The 12,193-nt window shown below is 40.7% G+C and overlaps 1 protein-coding gene across 3 annotated transcripts in view; it reads left to right on the forward strand.

Moving 5' to 3' along the window:
- The window catches only part of VWA3A (von Willebrand factor A domain containing 3A), a 528,715-nt gene that overhangs the window by 135,129 nt on the left and 381,393 nt on the right, over positions 1–12,193 (forward strand). For 2 of the 3 annotated variants that reach the window (XM_078665117.1, XM_078665116.1), the window contains exons 14-15: positions 3,259–3,362; positions 5,272–5,352. The exons of the other annotated variant lie outside the window; for it this stretch is intronic. In XM_078665117.1, coding sequence (XP_078521243.1) covers positions 3,259–3,362; positions 5,272–5,352 — 185 coding nt within the window. The remainder of the gene's footprint in view (positions 1–3,258; positions 3,363–5,271; positions 5,353–12,193) is intronic. 3 annotated transcript variants of the gene reach the window in all.

Raw genomic sequence — 12,193 nt, forward strand, 5'->3', positions numbered from 1 at the left:
ACGGAATCAAACCTGGGTAGCCATGGTATTCAGCAGTCCTTCAAATTATAGTAGATTTCGAGCCTGGGGATGGGCTATTTGACACTGCTCCTGAACCTCAGGTGGTCTGTTTATGAAGTGCTGTGAAGGGCATGCTGATGCTGATTGCCTTGTTGCTGGCGAACCAACAGCTTTCACTTACCTCCCTCCCCCTATGGGCACTCACCTGCAGCTCAGCTCCACAATTACAAAAGCCAGAATTTAATAGACTTTGTTGCTCTCAGCAGCCGCCTGCAATGCTTAACTTGATCATGATGAAAATTACATGGCCAATTATTTTTCTTTCTGTAATATTTCCTCACTTTGCCCATTTCATTATGCTTAACATAAGTAGCAATATGTGAACTTTTTTTTAGTACTCTGACACCTCTGGGTTATGTGAATGCTATATGAAACTACTACAAATAAAATATTAATCCTAACATCTTTGAAGCAGGAGTCTTTAAATCATTTCTGGTGAAACTAATGGAATGGGTTTAGTAACTAATAGAGACTTGTTTCAGATCTCTCATACCCAGGTAAAGATGCAGACTGCTTCAGGAGTATATGAGCTTCAAAAATTATCCATCGTTGTCAGTCAGGTCTCAGCCCATGAGATTGGCACTAACTGTACACCAACTCTGTCACTGCCAGTCAGGCATCAGACCTATGAGAAGGATCGAATTGTACACATCCCTTGTGGCAGTCAGTTAGGCCTCAGACCCATTAGTACGTATTTATGTTTGTGGTGCTTGTATAGCTGGAACCAAAGTAAAATGCAGCAGAAAGCTGTACACTTTCAAAGGCCTGTCCTTGATTCTTAGCATCATGAACAATTGGGGCAGAAGCTGTGTTCAGCGAGTGGAGGCGAACTGTTATTTCCTTGTGATGTACAATTCTTACGATCATCAGAAACCGCATACCTACCCAATGACTGTTAGTCAGGCAATGGGTGCTGAGATGGACAGCAAAGTGCACAACTACCCCATGACTACCAATTTGCATCAGGACAATTAATTGAAAAGAAATGCATGCCTCCTCCATGGCCACCAGGCAGGTATCAGGCCTTGTAAGGTACAGGAACCACGCACCTTCCCCATGACTGTCAGTTACACTAAAGGCCACCAGATGAAAGTCACCAGATAGAACAGATACTCATGGATTTACCCACAATACTGTTGACCATGACTTTTGTTTACAAAATTCTGTAGATTCCTCCAAACTGAAAGACCACTTGTAGTGCCCGCCAGCATTCAACTTGGCCATCCGAGCTTCAACGTGTATTTGAATCCATTAGCCCTGGTGAACTAACACCATTTAATGGTATGTTTGAAAATGAAAGCTAGCAAAACCATCATTATAAATGATTTGACCTCTTTGTGATTGCAACAGAGGTTCCTCTTTCTTAACAGTGATAAATTGGAGATACTTGTGTCGGTGGCAAGAAGTAGGAGGGTACACCATTGTTATGGACCCTTTGCCCAGCTTCATCCCTTCCCACAGGTCTCAGAAAGTAAAAATGTGTAGCTAAAAAGCATAAACCCACCCTAAAAAAGAATCCAAGTGACCAAGGATGCCAGTCTCTGTTCCTACATATGAAATCCTGAGTGGTGCACAAAAGATCTCTTGACATGACGTGTTTGGACTAATGTCATTTAATCTTCCAATCTGTTAAACAGCAAAAGTAAGCAAGTACCAGAAAAGTAAAAGTCCAAGGTGGCTACCTTAGGAGCACATGCATGTACTGTGGTCATCTTGGAAATAATTTATTTTAAGGAAGTGAAAGAAAAATCGGTGTAAGATGGCCAACAGCAGCCATCTTGAAATGGTTTTTCCTTTTCTTTAAGAAAAATAATCCCAAGATGGCCTCCCCACCTATGTTCACACACAGACATGGCAGCCATCTTGAAATTATTTTTGTTAAAGTAAAGGGCAAATCAATGCAAGATGGCCGCCTTGCATATGCTCAAATGGGCACACATGTACAGCTTACTTGGGATAGTTAAAAAACATTTTAAGCAGCTTACCCACTGATGCAGTAGTGGAATGATACAATTCATCCAAATAAAAAGACAGTGAGACCAAAATGATCCTTAGGTACAACAAACACAGGAATAGGGGTAAAAGCCATTTAATCAGGAGCAGGGAACAGAAATAGACAACACAGTCATCAAATCACAAGCATGTGGCTGACACAAAGCACACTCCAAGTCTATATTGGCTAAAATAGTTTTTTTGCTGCAGACAACTGAGGCTGACTGGCGGCGAGATTGCAAAAGGGTAAACAGAGATGTGTGTCTTGAAGTGCAGAACAGAGCCCTAGAATCAGAATCAAGTTCCACCCAACCCTTAGAGTGCGACCTAATTATCAGTTCTTTAGGAAACCTTCAAAAGCCAAAATGTGCAAGCATGCCTTCACCTTACAATTGGGATGTATAGATGTAGTAATCGAGAAAAACAGAAAACGGACGCAACATTACAATGTCTTTGTCGACACATCACTCTCCATCAACTACATTGACTTGCAAGGTCTGCGGTCTGCCATCACTTGTATTGTCCCCTCATCTCTAATCACAGCAACATATGAGGCCATTTCCCAAACCAATTGCATTCCCGCAGAAGTTCAAAGTGGATTTTCAAGTTAAGTGTTGAACTTGTGAGTATGTGGGTATTCACTAACTACTGACCCGCACATTCCCTCCCTAAACACTCTCCTAAATCATTGTGAAGGGCAGAAATAAATTCCTATGCAGGATAGGAATGGAGAGGGAACGTCCCCAAAATTGGTGGATCTATAATGGGTGGGTATTTTGCAAGGAAAAAGTGTTTCCCCTGTAGAGAAGAACATGTAGGAAGTGCAACTGCACCACAATTAGAAATGTGCTTCATTTTCTCATATCAAAATGTTTTTGCATGCAAGTAACTTTAAACTCACAAAGAATTCCAGAGCTACTCCTGAGAATCTGCACATATTGCAGCTTCCCAAGAGTAATCCTGCAATTCTCTGTGAATTATTTCAAAACAGTTGAAAATTTACAGCAATTTTAGGCAGAAAACTACTGGTTTTACTTTGAGAAATGAGTCTGTATACTGCATCATTTAAACCAGTTAAAACACTGTATATTGTCCCACAGACAAAAAAAAAACGAATCCACTGTCTTTGTAAGCAATACAGTCAATGTATGTCACTACTGTAACTAGTGGCAAGCCATTAATATGTTTATATTTTTTTCTTTACAGGCAAGAAGCTAAGCCTTTATCAGGTGTTAGCACCTAATGCATATTCTCCTGTGGAAGAATTTGTACCTATTCTTCAAAAAACTGTGTCCTCAACACTCCATGAGGTACTTGAACTCATGTTTTCAGTTTTGCACATGGTTGTCAGTTAACACTAACTAACGCCAAGTGCAGATTATTAGATGCAACTTGAAAGGGTCAGAGAAATAAATGTGATTTATTTATTTATTTTGATAATTATTTGAACTGCTGGGTGACTATTCTTAGTTGTGAAGTGGATGACCAATGGTAATTTTGCTTGCTGCCATGAGTGTCAAGTTTGTTGTTCCAAATATAAATTTTTTGTTGGGAAACTCATTATAGAGTTCCAACCAGAAAGCAGATGCCAAGCTCAGCCTTAAACTTAACACACCCTGAATAATCAATAAGGAAAAAGTAGGTAGTTATCACAAGGAAAGCAATAAAGGATTGTGTCTCGATTCTGCACACTTGAGCGAAAGCGCTTCAGATGCCATGGTCTACCAAGAACGGTAGCTCACCTATTGGAACTGGACACTCATTTTATCTGAGTAGATTTATATGTGATGTTGGCGACTACGACTCCAAACTTTGTCCGCCTACATATAACAGTAAATTGGTTTTGTGATGTAGGTGAGACAGTTCTGCATTTAAGGTTGTAATAACATTGTAGGCGACTGTTATGGCAGAGCTGTGCAACTTAAGATGTCTGATACTTGTTATACTGAGCAAGGATATGTCTTGCACTACATGTTTTTTATTTGGTTTGAAGTGTCCTTTTCCTTGCTTATCTTTTAAATGAATGTTACACATTGCAGTCTTCCTGACCAATCTCCTTTTGGTGATATTAAAATGGAGATAGAAATAATTCACTCTACTGGCATTGTGTTTGTACATCTGAGATCATACTGCTGAACAAGATTTTGATTTGTCCTTTCATTTTGTTGAAACTTGATGAAGACTATTTGAAAATCAAAAATGTGAATCAGAATCTGAGAATCTCAGAAGAGGTTCTTAGGAAAATCCAAGTTAAACACTGGACATAAGGATCCTGTACATGAGCAGCACACAGTAGATAAAAAACCAAATGAAAAAGAGATACCCTATTGCCATAGTATCGCGAGATACTCTCTTATGCATTTGAACCTAGTACATGGTTACAGTTTGAGCCAAAGGGAGCTAAAGTGATTTGTCCAAAATCATACAATTTTCCCCAAAAGACATGATGAGGATCCAATGCAATCTTGCCAGTTCCAAGGGTAACAGTTGGGCCTCAAGCTCCAAATGGGCCTTTTTTCGTAGGAAATAATAACTGTGATGCATTTGCCATGAGGCATCTGACAAAATGAATGTATCCCTGCCCATGAGAAATGAGTGTTCCATTACTCCTCTACCATTCCTTAGCCATCGCAAGGGCACCTTGAGATAATACTTTGTAGCAACTTCTCCTGCAGTTGCCTGCCCTTCTGCTGCCACGCACCTCTGGACAAAATCCCCCATGTTCACAGTGTAATGACTGAATATTAATGTATGTAAACTTTACCCTTACTCCACAAATCAACTGAGAGCCCGTTCTCTAAGATGCAGACCCAGAGAAGAACCATTCCATACCAAACAATATTGCTGATACTCCCAGCAAGCGTTACCTTGCTTATTTTTCATCTAAACTAGTCAAACTGTTTCCACCCTACCTTCTGCACAGGCTCCAGCACTTGCAAAACACACCGACCTTAAGCTTGGTTTATTCAGATGTGAGCTTGGTGTGGTAGGCTGAAAATGGGACGTGGTCGCAAGAGCAGATACAATGGCCAATTGCTCAGGATGCCATTTATTTGTCTTTGCTATGTAAAAGTTCAGCCATGCCTCGAAGGATGACCAGCACCTAGAAGAACGAGGTCTTTGGAACGGCGCTTAGTATTGCTGTGGTGAATGTGTTGTATTTTTCTTAAAAGCTCAGCTGCAGCCCCAAGAAATAACTCTTATTGTTCCCATTTGCAGAGAGCCATGATGCAGTTTGAATGGCATGATGGTAGTGTGAAAAATCTTCATGTGGATCTGCCCATCTTATATCAATACCAGGTAAAATGTGAATCTGATATTATTTAAAATAACATACCCCAAAATGGAATACATTTACACTTTGGGGCACAAGTGCTTTGTAAAAGTTGTTAAAGTGCTTTGTTTCTGGTTACCTGGCCATCAGTGGTAAACTTGAACTCTCTCACCTGTGTACTGCTGTGTTTGTTCTGCATATGTTAATATTAAGATAAATAGAGCACTAAGATGCCCTGCTGATTATTGTCAGTGTGATGTTTATCACCATAACATATGAAGTATAACACCACAAGACACAACCCTAGAGATACTTCAGGGGAGCAGGTTCAATCAAAGATACAAACTCATTCAGAAAATAATTTGAAAACATTTATATGTTTGGTCAAATAATATTTGTATTAAATATAATTAAATTATATTATATAATTTTATATTATGTTATATTGTATTATATTATTTTCTGCTTTCCAGGTTTAGAGATAAGGTAGGAACAAAAGACCAAGTTTTTAGGTTCATGATGATTTTTTGGAAATGCATCATGATATTGAAGATCATCAGTCAGTCAGAAATAACTTCATTTTCGCCAACACAACGTCAGCATAAAAAATATTCTACAAACACATATACATCAATATCAACTATAATTAAAATTTAGAATAACATGTATTAAGACAACATTTGTTAAAAAGAGATAAAAAATCTTGATTTAAAAATAATCATAGGCTAAAAGGACTATCTTTGTGTAGCCTTCATCGACATGAGAGCCGCCTTTAATTTGGTCCCCAGAGCTTGTCTTTTGGGAATGTTTGACATTGAGTGGGGCCCCACCCTCTTTGGTAGGGGTTATGCTGAGGCTCCATGAGAATAACTATGCCCAAATAGGTGGGGCACAGACTGGGCTCTTAAAGAGCAGATTAGCGTTACTTGCAGCTTCCCGCAGGGGTGTGTCCTTGCATCAACATTATTCTAACTATACATACATGACAAATTTCAATACCTTATTGATTGCATTCATGATGTCCCCAAACTTGGCGGTGTTCCAGCCCCTGGTTTGATGTTTGCTGACGATACCCTGCTCATCTCAAGGACCCCTGTTGGAATCTAAAATGTATTTGATTAATTCCACAACTTTTATAATTCAAGGGGCCTAGAAATTAATGCTCAGAAAGCAAAAGCTATGACCTTAAGATGGATCGATCTTTCTGCAAGGAATTAAGACTTGGGCCACACTATTGGAGGAAGTCAATCACTTTGATTATCTAACAGTAAGAATATGCAGATCCTTATCACTGTCTGAAAATATCGAAAAGAGTAAGGTTACTATCCTGCATAAATCAGCAGCCTTTGGGAAAATCTACATGGCTACCTCTTTGAGGGCATTTTCATTGGCGTTAGAAGTGTATAAGACTGTTGTACAATTGGCTGCACTACAAGGGGCAGAGGTGTGGGGCATGGCTTTATTAAATCCTGTTAAAACAAGAGAACATTATTTCATAAGATCATTATTAAGCCTACCCCTCAGCAATCCCATTGTCCCCGTTTATTTTGATCTGGCTCTAAAACGGATTGGTGATCTGGCAGTTCGGAGGCCCTTGGAATTCTGGGTTAGGATCTGGTCTACTCTTGAATTAAAGTCTTACAGGCAAGGTTTAGAGGAGTGAATTTGGATGGACAGGACCCTGGCTAGTACATGGCGGTCACACATTAAGAAATGGCTTTGTGCCTTGAGACTGGAAGCTATGTGGACTGAACCACTCTCAGTCAGCTGCACATCCAAAGTCACAGTAAAGAAAGCTTTCTGGCAGCATATAAAAGTTGAGTATGTCAGGAATGCCAATAGTGATAGCCTTACTGGAAGGTTTTTCCCCCAAAAATCCACCTTCAAGTTAGAAATATACCTTGAGGGGATTACTCCACATTGGGCCAAAACACTTTTTATTAAGTTTAGGATTGGCACACTGGCACTGAACATTTGTACTTGTAAGTGGAATAAGGTGTGCCCGGATAAAAATGTTTGCTCCTTTTGCCCTTATTGGGTGGAGTCCATTGAAAACGTTATGTCTAGTTGTCTGTTGTACTCACATGCCAGAGCAATATGGCTGAAACCCTATTGTCGGAATCTGGGGTTCTGGAATTTTATACCTGCTTTCAGAATCCTTAGGTTGGATTTGAGTAGGACAACGGTCTTTTGTATGAGCAGATTTTTGTTTGCATTGGGTATGTTCTGTGTTTTGGGGCACCCAATTAATTTGCAACTGGCTCCCCCGCGTTGGGGGTTTGGACTACTGAATGGGAGATTGTTCCTTATTGTTATGCACTGCTCACTTTAATTCCACATCGACCTCACAATTTTATAATGTGATTATGATTCATAATGTCATTATGATCTTTATTATTTGTATGATATATATCCCCTCCTATGTTGCATATTTATTTTCTCTCTGCACTATATATCTCCTGTTGTATTTGTTCCCCGACTCAACTGGTTCATCTGTGGAACCTCGGTTGTTTTGTGCATGCTCTCAATTGCCCGGGGAAGATGGTGGTACTGCTTTGTGCAGAAAACACTTGCTGATGCTTGTGTTATTGTATTTTATTTAGTTTTCTTTTTTCTGGGTTTATGTTACAATTTATTCTGTAATTTTATAGGTTTTATTGAGGTTTTTTGTGATGATGTGGTTGATTGCATACTGCTTTTATGGTCTTTGACCGAAATAAAGTATATTACTACTATCATTATATTATATATTCTGGGAATCCATGACTCGAAGGACTTAATGCCATCTTCGAAATGTAACTATCAATTTGAGAATTGTCGACAAAGTGGTTATTCGGACGAAACATTAATACATCTGTTGTGTTTGCCCAGCTGTAAAGGAACTAAGGAAATACTCTTTAAAATCGATTTTTAACGAGCTAAATATTCGCACATGCAGACAAGCTGTGATCAGATGGATGGAGAGCTCATCAATCATTCTTTCTAGTCGAGGTGTAAAATATCTTGCCCAAATCAGGAAAATACTCCGACAAGCAGGCCAAGCGAATATGAACACTGGTTGAAAAAAAAACACACAAAAAAACATGATTATAAGCTGTTCGGACATTTAAGGTTATAAAGCACTAGGCACTTTGAAGCCATTTTAACCGGTTGGTTGGTTTAAATTGGAAGTTTTTTTATCTGTCAGCGCTTGCAGCAAATCCCCAACTATGAGTAAGTTGCGGTTTGTGATAATAACTTTTTTTTATGTTAGTGGAATACAAAAAGACATTTTTTGACCTTAGTTAAATCACCTTGTATTTAAATTTTTTATCATGTACCAATGATGCTTTTTAATGTGATACCACGCCTTTATTGTGAAACTTGTATGCAATTTTGTAATGATTTTTAATAATCACGCAATAAACTACTACTACTACATTATATATGATAATTTATATTATATTATATCATATTATCACATTATGTAGACGAATTTGAAACTCTAGATTCCTAAACTTTGTTAAAAAAAAAATGCAAACATCAAATTTATTTGCAGCATGTAGGTAAAAATCCTGGGAACCTCAATGGAAACATTACATTTTAATTATCTACTTTCTTTGCCCATATCATATTTCCTGTCTTGCTTTTATCAATAGAGTTAGCATAAGGTTAATGTTTTTTCTCTGTCTGAAGCCCACGTAGTTTACGCTTATTTTGATATCTAATGTTCCATGGGGCTTCAGTGGACAAATAAATGACTGTCTTCAAGGGCCTGCTAAAAGAATGGGCTACAGAAATGAGAGCAAACTTGCTCCACACATGCAGAGCACATTTCCACTTAAAATAAAAGGCACCATACTTGGTCCCGCATTACAAGTAATGCGTATGATATTTCTTCATTATTTTGAGTGGTGTTACCACTCTGCATGACTACGAGTATTACCAGATGTCGTATTACCAGGTGTGGCACTAATAATGCACCTATTAGTGCTGCACCTGGTATTACCATTTGCCTTTCTGGCCCCAAATTTAATCACCTGTTTAGAGGAGGAAAATCCAGTAAACAGCTTCTAATAACAGGTCAAGCTGGTATTCCTTATTCCATACCTCAATTTTCTAATGAGCTGCAAATATGGGGTAATATTATCCAGTACTGTAATATCTGGTCCATTATTACTACTCTGTTTTACTGGCCAACTCATAATGGGGCCCTTGGTCTCTGTATAGAGGGGGCATCCTTAGACAAGCAGATAGGGCCTGAGGGGGTGAATATTTAATTTCAAGTTTGGTAGGCAGTACTGGGCTAGACTTGACAGACGTTTGGGAGGAGAGGTGAAAGGGGGTGTTACAGAAGTAAATTAGGCTTTTGACATATTGGATCACTTGAGTGAAAGAGACTCCTTGGTAGATGGTGTTTCAAATCATATTTCTGAAGTAGTAGCACTGTCACACCGTTGCTAATATGAAGTATAGAAACATCTTTTGTGTGAATCACTTAGATGTTATCACCAAAAGGTTCAACATTTTGAAAAAACCCATGTGACCACTGGAGCTACCTAGTACTGAATAAGAAAAGACAGTTTGTCTGTTGCTGCGGGTAAAATGGTTGATAGAATTGTCTTCAACTTAGTCTTTAATCTTTGGGACTGGAATCATGCCCTCTTGCTGACCCCAATGGCATGATCATGTAAATCAGTTACAACTGGATTTTTTCTTCAGCCTGCACATGCAAAAGTTTTCTCTTGTGTCTGGAGAGGTAGGAATGCTCTGCAGGCTCAGGTAGTGTGAGCTGCTACTTTGTAAACTCAGAAACAAGGTGTATTACATTTTACACCAGTATCTGTATTCTCAATCATATGTAGTCTCCATGTAATATTGGTATAGCCATGGACATGTTTCATGCTTTTACGCATTCTTCAGCAAAGAGCAGAACATTGTTTTGTGGGTGCGTAACATGCTGCTATGTGACGTGCACTCCCATTCATTTAACGTCTTCGTAAAAGTCTGGACTTCATCTCTTGAGAGTAAGGAATACAGAAATGAGACTTTCTACATTGCAGCAGTTTGACAGAGACATTTGGAGTTTCCTGTGTCCTGTGGAGCTCTGTTTGGCCACAGCTTCTAGTTTTGCTGGGCTGAAGATTTTTGAGTTCCTGAGGTTTTGAAATTGGTAGGTTAAACGTTTTATCGGGGCAAACCAACAACCTTTCCCTCAACCTCAAAGACCGCTTAGATTCCTGTCCCCCAACGTTTGAACAGGGTGAGCCACCAACTTCATTTCTGGTCGACCAGAGAGGGTGTGTAGTGCCTGGACTACCCCACCAAAAATAACAACATCTGTTTTTGTTTCAGATGGAATGAGTTTTGCTTTTTACTAACTCAGGATTGCTGCATTCTATTTACTTCATTTTTGTGTCTTAACCTTTTACTGTTTTCAATCAAATAATTTGTAAATAATTTTTTCTAAAATCTTTCAATTGGCATCTTTTCAGTTTGAACTTTTCAAAAGTAGTTGATTAAGTAATGCATTAGTCAACCGAGATTCCCCAGGGGACACCGAGATTGCCTTACATTTGAATACAACATTTATAATTTGAGCTCTGTTATGACAATTCAAGCGTGTGAAATACAGATTACTCAAAGATATCGGTGATAAGTGATGCATTAGGGAGCAATCAATCAATCATTTGTAGAGCGCACTATTCACCTGTGTGGGTCTCAAGGCGCTAGGGGAGGGGGGAGGCAGCTACTGGTCGAACAGCCAGGTCTTTAGGAGTCTCCTGAAGGTCAGCAGGTCCTGGGTTCGCCGCAGGTGGGTGGGAAGGGTGTTCCATGTCTTTGCGGTGAGGTAGGAGAATGATCTGCCGCCGGTGGTCATTCGGCGGATGCATGGGACGGTGGCGAGGGCGAGGTCGGTGGAGCGAAGCTGGCGGTTCGGGGTGTAGAAGGACAGCAGTCGTTCATTGAGGTATGCTGGTCCGTCGTTGTGGAGTGCTTTGTGAGTGTTGGTGAGGAGTTTGTAAGTGATCCTCTTTTTGACCGGGAGCCAGTGCAGATCTCTTAGATGGGTGGTGATGTGGCTGTGGCGAGGGAGTCCGAGGATGAGGTGTGCTGAGGCATTTTGAATGCTTTGAAGTCTCTTTGGAGTGTAGTGGTGGTTCCTGCGTTGAGTCCAGGATGAACCCAAGATTGTGTGCGTGGTGTGTGGGTGTTTGGGCAGCGCACAGCGTGGTCGGCCACCAGGAGTCGTCCCATGCGGAGGGGTTGGAGCCGAGGATGAGGACCTTCGTTTTGTCTGAGTTCAGTTTCAGCCGGCTGGTCTTCATCCAATCTGCAACGTCCTTCATTCCCTCGTGGAGGTTGGATTTGGCGGTGGCCGGGTCTTTGGTGAGGGAGGGGATCAGCTGTGTGTCGTCAGCTTATGAGAAGACGTTGAGGTGGTGTGCTCGTACGATGTTGGCGAGTGGTGCCATGTAGATGTTGAAAAGGGTCGGGCTGAGGGATGATCCTTGGGGTAGGCCGCAGGTGATCGTGGTGGCTTTGGATCGGAACGGGGAGGCGGACTCTCTGGGTTCTGCCGGTGAGGAAGGAAGTGATCCAGTCCAGGGTTTTGCCTTGAAATCCTGCGTTGTAGAGGCGTGTGCGCAGGGAGTGGTGGCAGACAGTGTGGAAAGCGGCCAAGAGGTCCAGGAGGATGAGGGCCGCGGTTTCGCCCTTGTCCAGTATGGTACTGATGTCGTCAGTTGCGGCGATGAGGGTGGTTTCGGTGCTATGGTTACCGCGGAAGCCGGATTGTGAGGAGTCCAGGACATTGTTCTTCTCCAGGAAGTGGCTCAGTTGTCTGTTGGCGGTCTTCTCAATTACCTTTGCCGGGAATGGGAGCAG

This window comes from Lissotriton helveticus, chromosome 10 (genome assembly GCF_964261635.1).
Source record: "Lissotriton helveticus chromosome 10, aLisHel1.1, whole genome shotgun sequence".
NCBI lineage: Eukaryota > Metazoa > Chordata > Amphibia > Caudata > Salamandridae > Lissotriton > Lissotriton helveticus.